At 47.0% G+C, this 19362-nt stretch overlaps 1 protein-coding gene across 2 annotated transcripts in view; it reads left to right on the top strand.

Moving 5' to 3' along the window:
* Positions 1–19362, top strand: part of ATP13A4 (ATPase 13A4) — a 153985-nt gene that overhangs the window by 44038 nt on the left and 90585 nt on the right. For both annotated transcript variants that reach the window (XM_040349525.1, XM_040349526.1), the window contains 2 exons: positions 7102–7230; positions 17913–18077. In XM_040349525.1, the coding sequence (XP_040205459.1) occupies positions 7102–7230; positions 17913–18077 (294 nt within the window). The remainder of the gene's footprint in view (positions 1–7101; positions 7231–17912; positions 18078–19362) is intronic.

Consider the following 19362-nt stretch of genomic DNA (forward strand, 5'->3'; position numbering starts at 1 on the left):
CTTTGCAGAAATGAGGGTTCTTTAGTGGCTCAGACAGAAGAAGGCATGTAAAGCAAAATTAAAATACACCTGTTCAACTTTCCTCAGGTTACCTTCTACAGAGCCCTCTAAAAGATGTTTTCAGAATTGAATTTAGGATCTTCCTTTAGAAAATTATCTAAACAATGTAAAACGTAATTTTTGGCAGTCTTGAGGAAATCAAGGCTTACGTATGGCCAATATAGTCCTTGGCCTAGGGTGGCAGAATTGCATACAACCACCCATACCTCATGTTGCTGACTGTCGAGATTTACTCTAGTATAATAAAATTTCTATATTGTTGTCCAACCTTACCATCTTGCTTGGACTTGTGTGGGTTTCAGATACTGAGGCCCAGATTCTCAAAGAAGTTACGCCGGCGTATCTCGAGATGCGCGGCGTAAGTGTATATATACGCCGCCGTATCTATGCGCCGTACCCACAGAACTAGATACGCCTGAAATTAGGCTTCTTCCGACCGACGTAACTTTCCTACGCCGGCGTAGCGTGGGTGCATATTTACGCTGGACGCATCTGGCGCACCCATTGATTTCCTATGCAAATATGCAAATGAGGGAGATATACGCTGATTCCCGAATGTACGTTTGTCCGGCGCAGGCTACGCATGGTGCACGTAAGCTGTACGTCTGGCCTAAACTTACCCCTCATAAAGCAGGGGTAACTTTGCACCAGACGTGCGCTGGTCAGCTGGAGAGCAGCTTCAGCAGCACCGTTATGGACGAGCTGAGCAATCACACTTGCAGGACAACACATCCGTATGCCAACATGCCAGGGGCAGGCATGGTCATAGCACTACTAGTGTGTTCAGAGGCGCGTAGAAGGAGGAGGGCACAGGAGAGGATATCCCGAACGCGCATGAACGTCTTTGGCATGGGGGATCCGGAGGTGTATCGCATCTTCAGATTCAGCACTGCTGCCATCCTGGAATTAGCCACAACCCTGCATGATGACATCACCAGCCAGACACACCGCTCACATGCAGTGCAGCCACTGGTCAAGGTACTGGCAACACTGCATTTCCTCGCCAGTGGATCATTCCAGCGTACAAGTGGAGTCGTGTCTGGGATGTCACAAACCACCATGAGCAGATGTGTGCACCAGGTTGTCCCCCAATCCTCAGACGCATGTCCCACCATATCATCAGACCCACCCATGAGCATCTGCGGCAGAAGGCAAGGGGTGATGTCAGAATTGCAGGATTACCACACACTGTGGGGGCCATTGATTGCACACATGTGGCACTACGGCCCCCCCGTGCCACAGAGCACATATACCGCAATCGGAAGCATTGGCATTCCATCAACGTACAGGTGATAGCCGATGCCCAATGCCTCATATGGCACGTCCATGCCAAACACCCTGGGGCCAGCCACGACAGCTACATATACCGTCAAAGCAACATCCCAACAGAATTCGAACAGAACGTGTACGGGGACTGCTGGCTGGTTGGTGAGTGACATGGGAGTCGGGCATGACTGTCCGACCCCATGATGCAGACATCACGAGGGGCACATGCATGGCTAAAATCCTCCTGTCTTTTCCCTTCCAGGTGACTCTGCATATGCACTTGGTCCCCATCTCATGACTCCATTCCGGAATCCCCAAACCAGAGGAGAGATATACTACAATGCTGCACACAGTGCAGTGGTGGAACAAACATTTGGCCTCCTGAAGTCCCGTTTCCGATGCCTAGATAAGTCGGGGAGTACCCTGTTGTATTCCCCAAACTTTGTGTGCCAGATCATCGGTGCATGTTGCATGCTGCACAACTTCGCTGTGAGAAAGGGCCTGGAGATTGACATACGTGATGACCTGACCCCCGAACCAGACATCCCCCCCTGCCCGAGGCTACCCCTTCTGCTTTAAGGAACAGCAGTCAGGAATTGCCTTGTGGAACGCATCTTTGCACGTTAAACACACACATTCATCATGGCACAAGGAGAATGCACGCATGCACACCACTGTGGTCCTTAGCTCACACACACCACATCCACATCACATTGGATTAGCCCTAGTCCACCATGCAGGACTTGGGAGCAGCAACGCCTCGCCAAGGCTCCAATTATGTCGCTGACCATTCATACCACATTCACATGGGCATCACTTCTCCCCCGACGACCCAGGGAGCAAATCTAAGGCACAACAAAAAAATCATGTGCCCTGTCGTGGGCCAAGCCTGGTGCCACGGCCACGGCCCCGTCTCCGTAATTGCCTGGTGGAAGCATCGGGGGGGGGGGTGGGTTAGCAGGTGGAGGAGCATCCCCTGGTCTCTCCCTGGCTGGCTGCCTGCCCTCCAAAGCCACGGCGATGCGGGTGAGTATGGCATTGGTGTCCGCCTGCACCAGCCGCGTCTGCCTCCCCTCCTCCTAGATGGCAGCTGTATTGCCCTGTACGGCCTCTTTCAGGGACTTCACCTCTGCCACGAGGGTAGCGTTGTGGCTTGCAGCTCCCCCAGGCAGGTGATCATCGCTGCACTGTTGCCACTGACGTCAAGAAGTGCGTAATTTATGTGGCCCGTGGAGGCCAGGCTGTCTGCCATACGACGCATCTACACGGCCACTTCACCCATATGGCGGGTCTGGCGGGCCTGTTCCCTGGCTAAATGTTCCAGCAGGAACTCAGGAACCCCCCTTGTCTTCCTGGTAGCCTTCCTGGGGCCAGGAGAGGCTTGGGGCCTTGTATATGGGGATGCCCCTGAGGTAGTGGTTTGGATGGCAATGGATCCTGAGGGGCTGGACGAGATGGGGCTGGAAGTGTGAGAAACGGCCCAGCCAATAGGGAGGATTCCTCCAAATAGAGGCCCACCTCCTGATCCATAGGGACCGCATCCTCCTCAACCACCTTCTGATTTGAGGTCTGGGCACTCCCCTCCACCAATGCCTCTTGGCTTCCCAGGGGGTCAGGCTCAGGATGTTCAGGGGATGATTGTGTGGGACGGCCACAGGCAGCAGATGACGGCCCCGCTCCCTCCTGGACATCTGTGGATGACACAAAACATTCACATGTTGGTGGACCCACACACTTGTCACATGTTCCCTTCCACCCCCTCACATGCTACACACCAGATAGGAGATAAAACACACTTACCTGTCCTCAAGGCTGGTTCAATGGAGTCATAGCCCTCCACTCCTTCCACTTGCTCCCTCTCAAGACAACGGGCAACCACCTGCTCCTCAGGAGTCAGCCTTAGAGCAGAGGCTGGTCCACCTCCAGTGCCCCTGGCATGCCTCCTCATAGAGCCCAGCTTCTTTTTGACCTTCCTACACAGGTCAGTCATCTTTTTCAAAATGTCCTTGGGCCACCTCACCTCATTCCCAAGGGCATTGACCGGGGTGGTGATCCTCATCAGGATCTCATCCCTCTTGGCCTTACTCGTGCCATTACTCTCTGCCCCATGGAGGCGAGCATCATACCTCTCCATGGCCGATATGATAATCGCCCTCTCCTCTGGGGAGAAGTTTTTCTTCCTCTTATCACTCCTAGGAGCAGCCATGGCACAAAACACGTATTTATGCCCTGGGCGTAAGCGGTGGGCCGGCGTATCTCAGGGATTACGCCGGGTGTAGTTGTGAACATGCGCAGAGGGGCGCGGGACATACGTCCACGTCACGGCGCATGCGACGTTTGTTCGGCCTTTCATTTGCATGGGGTCACGCTTCATTTAAATGGATCACACCCACTTCCTTCCTACTTTCAATTACGCCGCCTTACGTCAACGAATTTACGTTACGCCGGCACAAAGTTGGACACATTTGCTATGAGAATACGAAGCTTGCCTCTCTAAGTTACGTCGGCGTAGCGCATCTGAGTTACGCTACGCCGGCATAAAGATGGGCTGATCTACGTGAATCTGGGCCTGAAATTATTTTATTGTAAACAAGTAGTAGAGTAATGGTGCTAATTGGGGAAAAAATGTAATAAAAATAGTCCACAAATAAAGAGAGGAAAATCCTTCAAGTTTCCTCCATTCACTGTGCCTCAAATAGATATGTGCAATAATAGATTCACTCCACAACTGTGAGGGTAAAAATTCACACTCGCCAACTCCAAATGGCCAAAATAGGCCTTGCTCGCTTTTTGTATACACATACCTTGTGGCAGAGCCTGACATGTGTAGGGAGACCTCTCGTACAGCCCTGGCTCAAGGGCCACTGCAGTTGCGACAGTGGCTGCATGGGGTAAGGGTGCCTGCAAGATCTTCCATTGATTGCAGAGGTGTGTGTGTGTGGCAGGTGTGTCATCAGAGCTTAGCTGGATGGCTAAAGCAGCGGATGGCAGCAGGAACATACCAGCGAATAGAGGACCGGGGTCACCAGGCACTGTGACAGATGGGTAACTGGATGCAGGGTCAGACAAGTGAGGTCAGCAACAGATGATCAGATACAGCTTAAATGGCAGGTAGAGAATGGTCAATGTGCAGGCAGGGATTGACAACAGAATATCAGGCAGATGAAAGATAACAAAGTCTTAAAGGCAAGCCATGGTCAGGATAAGCTGGGTCAAATACAGAAATCAAGCAGAGACCACATGAACAGGTATACAGGTAAAGATGCAGATCAGACAGCAATGCACCAGTGCAGCCGCTTCCCCCATATAGGCCACCTGCTGCCAGCATCAATGGCTAACACGTGCATGCGCATATGCAATCACCCATGCGTGATCATATTTTTGCACATGTGCATTTGCCTGTTTGTGACTATATTTTCACTCATTCACATATACTTTCACGCATGTGTATAGGCGTTAGCCCGTAAGACAGGCACCTGTCTGCGCATGCCTATCCACCTCCACATAGGAGGTGTGGCTGTGCTATGGACAACCTGTCCCTGGCGAGATATTTCCTTTCAACACTCTCACTAGTAGGTTATTGAATCTTGTCCCTCCACTCCATATACAATAAATAGGTGACAAAGAGATAAATGCGTAATATAGTGTAGTATTTTTTATTTACTGTTAAAATCTTATCACAACGTATTGCACTTACATTTGCAGGTGCTTTAGGTAAGCACCAACACAGACAGCCTTTCTGTACTGCCCCTGCTGCTCAGCAGAGCCGGTGTTTCCTAACATATGGCTACCCATCACTGTTTGCTCCGGAAGTGATGTTCCACTGAAAAATTTATCACTGCGCATGCGCGACACCGCCATATGCATGTCAACACTTTTACGACAAAACGGCACACTAAAACCGTGATGGGTAGCTGAATGTGATGAAACGCCCGCCATCTTGCTACACTCTGCACTCCTCCACCCTAAGGTTACAGTGAGAGGGGGACAAGCGGACATCTTTGTACACTCCCCGGAGTTTTACATTTTACACTTATTTATTACAGTAAACTGAGGTTCTATAGTGAAATACAGTACTTAGAACTCCGTCTGACTGTTTATATGTTGAATTTTAAAAGCATCGGCAAGCCTGCTGATCTCACAGGTTTGCTAATCTGACAGAAGTCCGCTGCTTTTTAAATTCAACACGGTTTTAGTGTACAGTTTTGTCGTAAAAGTGTTGGAACGCGTATGGCGGCGTCCCGCATGCGCAGTGCTAAATTTTTCAGCGGAACGTCACTTGCGGAGCAAACTGTGATGGGTAGCCATATGTGACGAGAGGTGTGCGTTTCACTGTGCAAAAATGACGCTGGTCCCCCTCCAGATGTGACATTACACGTGGTGACTGCGCAGCCTCAATGCATTTTGCAGGAAGTTCTTCATTAAGATGAGCTTCCTGATGATGCACTTCCTGGGAAATGCATTGAGGTTGCACAGTCACCACATTTAATGTCACATCTGGAGGGGGACCAGCGTCATTTCCGCACAGTGAATCACACACTGGCTCGGCTGAGTGGCAGGTGCAGTACAGAAAGGCTATCTGTGTTGGTGCTTACCTAAAGCAATACATTGTGATACGATTTTGACATTTAAATAAAAAATATTTTCCCATCTCTATTCATGGACTATTTTTTATGATTTTTTTGTTTGTTGTTGTTTCCAATTGGCGCTGTTCCTTTACTTGTTTATATTGTTTTAAAGGTGATGTTTTCACTTTATTTATTTTTTGTTTACAAACTTTTATTGTAATAATAATGAAAGGTTGCACAAATATAATGACAATGTAATCAATAATAGAAAGTCAGTAGAATAGTACATGGTATATCATTCAGACAAAGTAATCATCGTTATACTACAGTAAAGGTAATAATAAACAGGTAGCAGTATTTAAATGTATTGCAATCTAGTAATATCTTAAGTGGTATGGGTAGTGATGGTAAAGAAAAGGGGAAGGGAGAGGAGAAGAATATTGAGTATTATGGTACGTTCCATTTCGACCATTTAGAGTTGTAAATATGGAGGTTGTCATTTAAGGTATGATATATTTTCTCAGAAATCTTATAAACTTCCATTCTCTCCAATGCTTGTGACCAAAGGATAGTATTAGATTTCCAATTAAGGGCGATCATCCATTGGATCGAGCTGCATAGGGAATGGAATAATCTCATGTGTGAAGTTGGTATATCTGGAATCGTTGCATACAAAAGACAGATTTGTGGAGTAAGAGAGATTTTATGACCATAGGATGACTCAAATCTAGATGTTGCCGCATGCCATATTTGGTCTAGAAAAGGGCAGCTCCAAAATGTATGTAATAACGTGCCTTGTTCTGAGCAACCTCTAAAACAATTGGGAGATATTGAGGGGTAAAATGAATGTAATTTGGAGGGTGTGAGGTACCACCTAGAAAAGAGCTTTACTGGAGTATCTCTAAATGAGATTGCTTTATTACATTTTTGAAGGTTTTCAGACATGGAGTACCATGAGTCTGCTGAAAAGGAACAATCAAGATCTTTCTCCCAACGGAGCATCGGGTTAGATTTCTCCTGTAAATTAAGGTTGCTAAGGTAGTGATATAGATGTTTTCACTTTAAAGGGGCAGCTGTTGGTCTATACAAAATTTCAATAATTATTGCATTTGTAGAGGTGAGGCACTGAGTTTATCCCATGTAATTTTGAAATTATTTCATACTAAATTGGTTTATGACATATCATTTGTCCCTATTAACCCTACAGGTGTCTATGTGGATGAGTCCTGTCACTTGGCTCCTGGTGATGTCATTGTGATTGAAAGAAATACTCTTCTGCCTTGTGATGCATTGCTCATCAATGGAGGCTGTATAGTGAATGAGAGCATGCTTACAGGTATAACTTCCATTTTTTTCAATTGTCTGCAACATGAAATCTTTTTCTGTTTTTCATATTGTGAATATAACCTGTGGCACAGTTAGGGAAGAAAAACCTTGCCTGAACAACTAGATTTCACAGGCTTTGCTTTCCCAGCAGATGAAGCCATTTCCCCTTATAAAAATGGGACAGTTTGCTAAATTCAATAGCCAAAGATGCTTTTTTAACTGGTCATACCTTATTGAAGAGAATTCACAGTATTTTAAAGCTGATTTTCAGGTAGATGCATAAAAAAGTCAATGTAATCTAATTCCACAGCACAGTAACACTTGGACTTGGAAAAGGATGCCTCGTACACACGATCGGTTTTCCCGGCAGTCAAAAGTCTGCCCGGAAAACCGAGGGGAAAACCGAGAACCTGCTCGGTTGCTTTTCCCGTGTACACACGGCCGGTTTTCCCGACCAGGAAAACTGCCATGACAGCTTTAGTCAGGAAAACCAGCCGTGTGTATGCGCCACTGCAGTGTTTCCTATAGGATAACTGCCAAGCAAAAAAAAACGCAGAGAATCGCGGTGGGAAAAAAGAGAACAAGTTCTCATTTTTTTGCTCGCAGTTTTCCTGTCGGGAAAACTGCTATTGAGCATACACACGGCTGGTTTTCCCGACCAAAAGCAAACATGGCAGTTTTCCCGTCGGGAAAACCGATCGTGTATGAGGCATGAGAATTAAAAACTAAACTAAAAACTGCTGAGGTGCACCTGTACTGACAAGAAATATGTTGATCAGAGAACAGAGTGGTGACTTATCAGTGTGCTGATGTTTCCTTATTGTCCAATCAGCAGGCTAGGGGGGGGGGGGCAGTGTGTTCTTTACTAAGATATGCTGCTGCAGTGAAGGTCAAGGACCTGATTATGTAATTTGGCAGGGAAAGGGAAGGTACAGTGAGAGGCAAATACATATTTTTAGTTTCTGTTGCAGTGTTTAAAGTAATGTGTATATGTATTTCACAGTTTTACATGCTTGTGTAGCACTTACCCCCGAAGGAGCTGCTGGTAATTGATTGGGCCTGTACTCTGCTTTTCTACCCCCAAATAATTCGTCTCAACCCGCTTGACACAGCTGTGTAACAGTGTGGATGTGAAACCTTCACTAAACGGAAAAAAAACCCACATAACAGTGTGTATATAGTGTACCTTTATCGCTATCTGGGCATCCGTTGTTCCACCTGTTAGAATAATGAACAAGCCTCACACCAATTGTGATCAACCAAAATGTAAGTTTACCGGAACTAGTATAGAGACAGTAGTTATAATAACTGTATCAACATACAACTTACTATAATAGTGCAATGAGTGTACACAAATTATTAACACTTAAAGGTCCCTTGAGCCTCTACTGCGGCGCGTCTCCAAGTGGGACTAGTGCTCAGAGTGACAATGCCTTGACACTGGTCACCTTCCCACTTCCAGTACGGCCGCACCAAACATACCAATGCAAAGATATCAACACAGCACAATACAGTTTCTCAAGAGCTTCCCCTGAGGTATAAGGCAGCCTTTTGTCTTACTGTATCCACAGCACAAACCCTCCCAATGAGAAGTGTAGTCTCTGGTCTTCTTTGTCTTCGGCTAGCGATTATACTGCAGTGTTTGTAATCCAATGGTTTAACAAGTAATGAAGTAACATATCTGAAGAGTGATAACAATTCCTGCTATACAACGCACTTGTAGATGCCTTCGGAGTAGGTATAACTTAATCATCAGTCAGCCCTCAATGAAGCATAGGCTTTTAAACCTGGTTGAACTCAGTCTATTTGAATGAGGCCTCCCTGTAGGACTACAGGTCCCAGCAACACTGTGAAATGAGTCTAAGTGTGTTAAGGGTGTTAAATAACTTCTGGGCGACAGCCCTCTCACCACACCAGGTCTGGAAAGTTGTGAACCTCCGCTCCGGCTGTCTCAGTCCTGCTGCCAGTCAGCACTGTCACACTGCTCCGCTCCGCAAGCAAACCGGACATCCACTTTGCTCCTTCAAGGGTCCTGGGTCCTCAGACTCGATCACACTGCCTCTCCAGCACACTGTGGTAAGGCAGAGTCAATGGATGTTGTTCTGCTCTGCACGATGTAGGCCCTCTTCTGAACACTCCTTCACAGATCCTTGCAGGCACACCATGCATCCAGAAGAGACAGAAAATGGCTGCACTCTGCCTTTTATTTCCCACCCAGCATGCAGTTCAGCCATTTAGTGTTCATGGGTAAGTGAGTGAGCATTATGGGTAAGTGAGTCACTTCACAGTCAATAAACATTTTCTGCTCTGCATGTGTAAGTTAAAGTTCACATTGGCATTTGGCTCCCTCTAGTGGTATGCAATCTTTAGCATTACATGACAAAAATACCAGTGCTACATACTCCCCCTGCTTTAAGTCTTTGGTCCCCAAAGATATTCAAACTCTTAGCTCTATTACACATTTTTGCCTCTAGGCGATTGCACAATACTGACAGAGGAGCCTCCCACCAGTTCTCATGTGATGGGAGACTGTTCTGTGCACTCACAGCTGACACCGTAGTGTCTGGTACAGATGTGTCAAGGGGTGAGTTGGGGTTCTCTCTTTCTGAATTGACAGTAGAGAGACCAGGCATTTCAGAATTTCTTTTGGCAGTAAACCGAGTCTGGTTGGAGCATTCACCCAGCACATCATAAGTTAATCTTTTGGGTGCATGAATCTCTCTTTTAACTCTTTGTCTCTTGGGTGTAGGCACTATCTTCGAGCAGGTACTATCCTCTCCCACTTCAGACTCTTGTACTTCAATGTCATTAAAGGACGAGTGATCCTCAGAATGTCCATTTTGTGGCACAAATTCTGGGGCTTCTGGTCTAAGAATTCCATTGTCCTTTCTTCTTCTGTGGGGTGAACAGTTTGCATCAACTCCTGGCATTTCAGGTGACCACAACCAGCTTATCTCCATCTCCTCCTCCTCACTACCTTCTGTGGCAAGGGATCCAGATTGAGACCTAGTTACAGGTCGAGGTACAGCAGTAGACGTGGACGGTAGTTCCTGTCGTGAAGTTATTCGGACTGCTTCTGTTAGAGGTAGGAGGTGATTCCGGTGCCACATTTTTAATGGTCCTGTACTCCCTTCCGGTTTGATCTGATATACCGGCAGTCCTGGGAGTCGTTTGCATACAATGTACGGCTGTGACTTCCAGCGATCAGCCAGCTTGTGTTTCCCTGGTATGCCCAGGTTTCTCAACAAGACTCGGTCACCAGGTTGTAGATCTTGAATCCGTACCTTGAGGTCAAAGTTCCTCTTGTTTCTACTTCCTCTTGTGTCCGATGTGGCTTGGGCTTTTTCATATGCGGCCTTCAAACTTCTCCGCAATCTGTCTACATACCCTCGGTGAGAAGTCTCTGAGGTGTGGTCCAGAGAAGTGCCAAAAGCCAAATCCACCGGTAGTCTGGCTTCTCGTCCAAACATCAGACGATAAGGCGAATACCCTGTAGCATCACTTACGGTGCTATTGTAGGCGTGCACCATGGCTGTGATGTGTTTACTCCACTGTTGTTTTTGTTCAGAGGCCAGAGTCCCCAACATGTTGAGAAGGGTTCGGTTAAACCTCTCTGGTTGAGGGTCCCCTTGTGGATGGTAGGGAGTAGTCCTGGATTTTTTTATGCCTAGTAGATCCAACAGTCGTCTAATAAGGGTACTCTCGAAGTCTCTTCCCTGATCTGAGTGGATCCGTTGAGGCAAGCCATAGTGAATGAAGAATTTTTCCACTAAGGTCTTCGCCACTGTAGATGCCTGCTGATCCCTGGTGGGAAATGCCTGAGCGTATCGGGTGAAGTGATCAGTGACTACCAGGATGTTTCCTTGCCCACTCAGGTCAGATTCCAAACATAGGAAATCTATGCATACTAGATCCATTGGCCCTTGACTCTCTAAATGGCCCATTGGGGCGGCTCTCTGGGGTAAGGTCTTCCTTTGTATGCACCTGAGACAGGAATGACAGTAGCTCTCCACTTCAGTCCTCAAGTATGGCCAATAGAACCTGTCCCTCACCAGTTGGAGAGTCCTTTCTGATCCCAGGTGGCCATGGTGATCATGCAGGGCAATTAATACTTTCTCTCTATGCTTCTCTGGCAAAAACAACTGCCACTTCTCTTCAGAATCTTCAGAGGGGCCCCTTCTGTAGACCACCCCTTGCTGCAGCTGCAACCGATCCCACTCTTTGCGAAGCAGGCGAGCTTCCTTCTGAGCGCTCTGGAGAAGTAGATCAGGGTGTTGGCTCTCCAAAGCCTTCAATACCAGGCCACAAAGGGGATCTTCCTGTTGGTCTCTCCGGAGGTCCTTCCTAGATAGCTTAGGTAGACCCTCCTCCTCAATTTGAGTGACATTACAATAGCACTTAGGCACCCCCGCATCGGACACTCCGACTTCTTCAGCCCTGGCTCCACCTTTCACTTGTTGTTCCGCCCCCTCACAAAGGGCTCTCACACTCTCAGGGGTAAGCTGGGTCCATCCTCCTGAGTGGTCCTGGGAACAGTGGGGCCTTCTGGACAGTGCATCAGCGTCTCGATTCCCAACTCTTGGTCGATATTTCAGGCTGAAAGTAAATGAAGAGAGGGCAGCCAACCATCTATGGCCTGTGGCGTCCAATTTTGCTGTAGTGAGCAAGTATGTGAGAGGATTGTTGTCCGTCTTAATCACGAACTCTGCGCCATATAGATAGTCTTTTAATTTGTCTACTACCGCCCACTTCAAGGCCAGAAACTCAAGCTTGTGAGTTGGGTAATTCCTCTCAGCAGGTGTCAGACTCTGGCTCACATAAGCAATAGGTCGTAAATGTCTGTCGTACTCCTGATAAAGCACTCCACCTAGTCCATCTCGGCTGGCATCCACGTGCAGTTCGTAGGGTCTGGTAGGGTCTGCATAGGCCAAGACCGGGGCAGTGGTAAGGCTCCACTTCAGCTGTCTAAAGGTCTCTTCGCATTGCGGAGTCCACTGGTCTTCAATGGACTGTTTCTTCTTCCTAGGTCCCTCTTTTGGTTTTCCAGGTTTGTCTGAGTCTAAACCAGCTTCCTCTTGGTTCTTCAACAGCTCAGTGAGTGGATGAGCTATCTTGGCAAACCCTTCTACGAACCTACGGTAGTATGAACAGAACCCCAAAAATGACCTAAGCTCGGTCACATTCTTGGGTCTGGGCCAAGAGGTGACAGCTTCCAGCTTCTGAGGGTCTGTGGCCACTCCTTCGGCGGACACAATGTGGCCCAGGTAACTCACTGAAGGTTGATAGAATTGGCACTTCTCCATGGAGAGCTTCAGGCCTTCATCATGGAGTCTCCTCAAGACTTTCTCCAGGCGCTCTTCGTGCTCCTCCAATGTTCTGCCAAACACTATGACGTCATCCAAATATACCAGCACTTCAATCAGGTTCATGTCACCTACAGTCTTCTCCATCAACCTCTGGAAAGTGGCTGGGGCTCCAGACAGACCTTGTGGCATGCGATTGAATTCAAAGAATCCTACAGGAGTAATGAAAGCGGTCTTCTCCCTATCTTCGGGGTGCATGGGGATCTGGTAGTACCCACTTTTTAAATCCAGCACACTGAACCACTTTGCCCCCGACAGGCTCTGTAAAGCATCTTCTATTCGGGGTGTGGTGTATTGGTCGGGAATGGTCCTTCGGTTCAGTGTCCTATAGTCAATGCACAGTCGTAAAGACCCATTCTTCTTCCTGACTACCACTATTGGGGAAGCATACGGACTCCGAGACTCTCGGATGATTCCTGTCTTCTTCAACTCAGCCATCTTCCAAGTCTCCCAATGGAATCCGCCTGACCCTCTCTCTGAAGGGTTTATCTTCCTCCAATCTAATCTTGTGTTCAGCACTTTTTGCAAGCCCCACATCAAACTCACTTTTTGAAAATGCAGTTCTCCATCTCAGGAGCTGGGTTTTTGCTCTCTCCATCCAATCAGGTGTTAGGGGGGTGTTTTTCGGGTAGAACTCTTCCATAGGAATCTCTCCCTCTTGTCCACCCACGATACCATACGATAAGACTGGGGTTGCTTGATTTACCTGCCCCAGCAACACTCTAGCTGGCATCTTCACAGGTGAGGTTGTGGTGTTCCGGACACTGACTGAGACCTTCCCTCCGCTCCGCTTCAGCGCCTTGGTCGATAACAATTCTGGGATTATTTCCAACTCCTTATCTTCCTTCTCTCTGTCCGTCTCAAGGACGATGAAAGGGCCAGGTTGTTTCCAAGTCAGTTTGATAGAAGCTTTCAAACAGACTACTTCACCTGGTTGCACAATCTTCTCACTTCTGTCTAGGCGCCAGATTTTTCCCACTCCTTCCGCCGGGGCTTTCTGCTCATGCAATAGATTCTGGTACACTTGTGCTAGCATTGGGTGTACCTTCGTGGCTGGAGTGCTCTGTACTTGGACAAGCGGTGTCAAAAGTCTTCGGACCAGGTCGGTATTTGTCCCAATGATGAGAGAACTTCTATCAGCCCCTGGGGGGCGGGGACACACCACTGCCAGGGTATCGAAGGTTTCGGCCTTTCCCGCCACACTCGGGTCGAAGGTGAGCTTAATGGGTAGGTAGCCATCATAAGGGAAATTCTGGGTCCCTAGGCCCCATATCTCCAATTCCTCCAGCTTCTGCAGTGGCAAGTGTCTGAGATGTTTTTCATAAAAGTCACTGTAAAGTAAAGTCACTTGGGCTCCAGTATCCAACAGGGCTTTAGTATAAATCCCTTCCACTTGGATGGGGACAATTGGAGAAGGTCCCACTAGCTCAGGAGGGAATCCATGGGGAGTGGCAGGTTTAGCCTGTTTGGTAGTTTGCACTTTTACGCCTCGCTTCTGTGGGCTCTTGCCCGGATTCGGCCTAAGTGTGTCCCCAGGGACCTGGTATGTATGAGGTTGTTTGGAGCTGGCTGTTGTAACAGGGCGCCCAGCTGGCTCCTTCACTGGGGCCCTCTGAAGTTTTCCGCCGGCTTTTGACGTTTTGTTTCAGGCTTTGCCGGGCTTGGGCATACTTGACGGTAGTGTCCAACCCCCCCGCAGTTGAAACAGGTCTTTGGCTTCGCCGGTTTCTCAGTCTGAGCGGCTGTAGGATCCATCGGGGTCTTAGGTGCCAGGACTTCCTCCCTCTGTGGTCCAACCAGCTTAGCAGTCAACAGGGCCATCATTTCCAACATCTCTTTCTGCATTTGAATGAGTTTTCCAAATTCAGACTGGGGCAGATGTTGTACAGGTAAGGACCAGGGCATTTGATCAGTGTTCACCGTCAGGACACTGGGTTCCTGGGGGCCCTGTAGAATTTCAGATTGATGCCCTTTGGTTCTTACTGTGGCGCTGGACTGAATTTTCCTTTGTTTCTTCTCCCTTTCCATCTCCATCTTGGCTGCTTCATTAGTCTCTTCAATGAGCACCTCATCTGTAGTGAAAGGATCGTCCAAGTACTGCCTTAACTGGAACTTGATATAGTCACTTCTCAGTCCTGTAGCTACAGACCTCAGGAATTTCTTCTGGATCAGTTCAGCCCCAAAATGTTCATCTGAATCTTCTCCTTTCGAGACAGACAACAGGCGGTCTTTCAACTCAATGGCCCTGAATAAGAAATTCTGGGGGGTCTCCTGACTGCTCTGTGCCATATTTATCAGTTGATGATATAGCTCAGCAGCATCTTCCTCTTTGTAGTAGCTCTTTAGTATTCTCCTGAGTTGTACTAAAGTCAGTCCATTTTTCATTTCCAGCATGCCTTTGATACTTAGACCTGGGCTAATGGCGTTGACTACAGCTTCTACAATTTCGGATTCAAGATATCCTCTTTGGAGTCCCAGTTCAATCTGATGCAGAAGATTTGTATAGGACAGGTTGCCTTTGTGTTCCTTCTCTCCTATCTGACCTTCAATCTTGAAATCTTTCCGGATCGTCACCTCTGGCAAGTGGCTATGAGTGCGTCTCTGGATGACTGAAGCAGGTCTTTGCCTTTGCTTACCACCGCTCGAGTCCTTGCACGGGACACTTAACTCTTCAATGTGTCCTGCGATCATGCCGGAGGTCTCCTTGAACCTTTCTTGTATATTGTGGTACTGCCGTTTTAGGTCAGCTAGTTGTCGTTCCGACTGGGAACCTCTCCTGTGCGTGTCAACCACGGCCTCTTCCTTCTCCAAAGGGGGCCTTGTACTGATTTTGATTGGAGTTGACCCAAAACTAACTCCCAGCATTGTTGGCTTAACATGTCTAGAGCTGGCAGAGCTCCCTCCGAGCCCTTCTGGGTGCGTCAGGTAAAACTTGGTTTTGCCAGCTAGCTGCACACTCGAGCCTCTAAAGTTCTCTGGAATTCCCTTTCTCCATTCCAATAGGGCGTAGGTGTGAGAGGTCCCACAATCTGGTCTTATGGCAATCACCCAGGCCTTTCTATCTGGGGACAATGCCTTTACAATCTGGCTGACCTGTTCTTCCTCCCAAGCTCCTCCTGGGAGTGCGATTGCCACGCTCGCTTCTGAGCGAGCGCCTTCTGCTTCACACCACTGCTCCACTGTGATGGGGTCCATACTGGTGCCAAGAGGGTGGGCTTAATTTCAGAGTAACAGGATCCCGGACGAGCCCTCACTTGTAGCACTTACCCCCGAAGGAGCTGCTGGTAATTGATTGGGCCTGTACTCTGCTTTTCTACCCCCAAATAATTTGTCTCAACCCGCTTGACACAGCTGTGTAACAGTGTGGATGTGAAACCTTCACTAAACGGAAAAAAACCCCACATAACAGTGTGTATATAGTGTACCTTTATCGCTATCTGGGCATCCGTTGTTCCACCTGTTAGAATAATGAACAAGCCTCACACCAATTGTGATCAACCAAAATGTAAGTTTACTGGAACTAGTATAGAGACAGTAGTTATAATAACTGTATCAACATACAACTTACTATAATAGTGCAATGAGTGTACACAAATTATTAACACTTAAAGGTCCCTTGAGCCTCTACTGCGGCGCGTCTCCAAGTGGGACTAGTGCTCAGAGTGACAATGCCTTGACACTGGTCACCTTCCCACTTCCAGTACGGCCGCACCAAACATACCAATGCAAAGATATCAACACAGCACAATACAGTTTCTCAAGAGCTTCCCCTGAGGTATAAGGCAGCCTTTTGTCTTACTGTATCCACAGCACAAACCCTCCCAATGAGAAGTGTAGTCTCTGGTCTTCTTTGTCTTCGGCTAGCGATTATACTGCAGTGTTTGTAATCCAATGGTTTAACAAGTAATGAAGTAACATATCTGAAGAGTGATAACAATTCCTGCTATACAACGCACTTGTAGATGCCTTCGGAGTAGGTATAACTTAATCATCAGTCAGCCCTCAATGAAGCATAGGCTTTTAAACCTGGTTGAACTCAGTCTATTTGAATGAGGCCTCCCTGTAGGACTACAGGTCCCAGCAACACTGTGAAATGAGTCTAAGTGTGTTAAGGGTGTTAAATAACTTCTGGGCGACAGCCCTATCACCACACCAGGTCTGGAAAGTTGTGAACCTCCGCTCCGGCTGTCTCAGTCCTGCTGCCAGTCAGCACTGTCACACTGCTCCGCTCCGCAAGCAAACCGGACATCCACTTTGCTCCTTCAAGGGTCCTGGGTCCTCAGACTCGATCACACTGCCTCTCCAGCACACTGTGGTAAGGCAGAGTCAATGGATGTTGTTCTGCTCTGCACAATGTAGGCCCTCTTCTGAACACTCCTTCACAGATCCTTGCAGGCACACCATGCATCCAGAAGAGACAGAAAATGGCTGCACTCTGCCTTTTATTTCCCACCCAGCATGCAGTTCAGCCATTTAGTGTTCATGGGTAAGTGAGTGAGCATTATGGGTAAGTGAGTCACTTCACAGTCAATAAACATTTTCTGCTCTGCATGTGTAAGTTAAAGTTCACATTGGCATTTGGCTCCCTCTAGTGGTATGCAATCTTTAGCATTACATGACAAAAATACCAGTGCTACACTTGCTTTTCCATATTTGTGTTAATGTATGCAATCAGATTTGTAGACATTTTGTCATGTACCTGTATGCAGAGCCTGAGGTAACGAGGGTGGCTTTTTACACAGTTCCAATCCAAGTACCACGGAATGTTGAAACAGGGACTGCAGGGGGAGAAGCAAAGGCACAAGTGCCAAGGTGTAGACACTGTGAGCAAGAACTTGGGTACGCTGGTATCTGACAACAAGCACAGGTACAGCTGGTGATACACTGTGGAAACACCAAGTCCATTTGAAGGTGGAGTCAGGTCCCAAACCTGGTTAAGTAACAGCCGAGTGGAAGGACACCAGGATGTAAACAGAATCAAAGTCAGGAACAGGCAGAGGTCAGCAACAATCAGGCAGTGAGCTACAGAGTCAATGGGCAAAAGCATGGCTGGTAGAGAAGGTAGATGGCAAACATGAGCAGACAAGGGTAATTTTAAAAGCAAGGTCAGAGAGGAACCTTAAGAGTTTCAATTTGTATGCAATCAGGCGGGCCCTTGTACTACATGGTTTTGGTAAATATGAAGACAAAAATCTGCAGAAAATCTAATAGTGTGTATGGGGTATTATACAATTAGTTGCAGTTCTGTAATAAAACAAACTGAGCCTTTTAAATCCCTCAGAATACTTGTATTCAAATGGGTAACTGTATGTCTCTCTTATGGTCACAGGTGAAAGTATCCCAGTTACCAAGACTCCTTTGCCAAAAACAGACAACACAGAACCATGGAAGGTTCACAGTGTACATGACTACAAGAGACATATCCTTTTCTGTGGAACCCAGGTCATCCAGACCAAAGCTGCAGACCATGTAAAAGCTATTGTACTTAGAACAGGTACTGTAATATTTACCTACGTAATGACCGGCTTAAAAGATTTAAACAATGGTGTATTGAAAGTAATGTAAATTTTAAAATGTTGTGTGTTCAGGGGCTCATAGTAAATTTGTGTGTGTAAGAGGGGGTGAGGTTAAAAAATCATCAGCCTGGGTGCCAGATATGCTAGGTATATCCATTGGACCTCTTTTATTCATTTGCTGGGAGCTGCCTTTCTCGATTACTGTACATGCACAGTAAGGTATTTAAACATCCTTCTCTGTGCGCGGTGTATACTCCAGCAGGGCTGCTATATGCATCAAATTAGAAACACTGACCTTGTCAGGCAGGCTGTATGCGGACCCATGGTTTTTAATGATGATTCGGGCCACACTCCTAAACAATCCTGCTTCTCAATTTTTTATTTATTTTTTGATCTGTAGACCAGGTGCCCACTGCTACATATCCTGTCTTTGATTTGGTAACTTCACCTCTGTTCTCATACTGAAGCCCTCCAGTCCAGCTACATCTTCCCTTTTACTTCATACAAATAAAAATTGGAGGATTCACACCGAACATTGGTATCACTGTAAATATTTATTAGTTTAGTTTAGTGTCCTCCTTCTGATGTCTTTCAATTGTTATAAAAGAGCTAAATTGTACAGTGTCAGATCTTTTTCAGAGTAAATCTGGCTATAAATGGTTTGAACCTGAAATTTTTTTATCCATGTATAGGCACTTTGGTTGAACGGAAGTCGATCTGTCAAGCAAATTCTATTTACCCAGCCTGCTGGAAAATTTCCACTTAATCAGAGCTGCAGGTTATAGTCTGCAGCATTGATCTGCATATTCTGATGGTGGGGAAGTCTTCTCCCTGCTGTCAGAATAAAATGACACATCAGGGAAGATTCAACCATCCACATCAAATGTGTGGATAGAGGAATCGGGTTAGTTTTTTTCGTTCACTTTGCTGGTTGAATGAAAAAATGTACCCATCTATGGCCAGCCGAAAGCATTCCAGATGGATGTACCTAGATAGTGGATACTCAATTTAAGAGATGCTACAGCCATATTGATGTTTAATGTGAAAAGTCAAGACAAAGGTATGAATTTAACTAAGAAGTAAGCATTCACCCATGACTGCCGTTATGGGTAGGGTGGATTGAAGAAAAGGGTGGCTTCTAAAGGCCCGTACACACAATTGGATTTTCCGACAACATATGTGTGATGGCAGGGTTTTGTCAGATAATCTGACCATTTGTACGCTCCATCGGAAAATTGTTATTCGATTTTTCCCGACAACAAA

Source organism: Rana temporaria, chromosome 4 (genome assembly GCF_905171775.1).
Source record: "Rana temporaria chromosome 4, aRanTem1.1, whole genome shotgun sequence".
NCBI classification, from domain to species: Eukaryota; Metazoa; Chordata; class Amphibia; order Anura; family Ranidae; genus Rana; species Rana temporaria.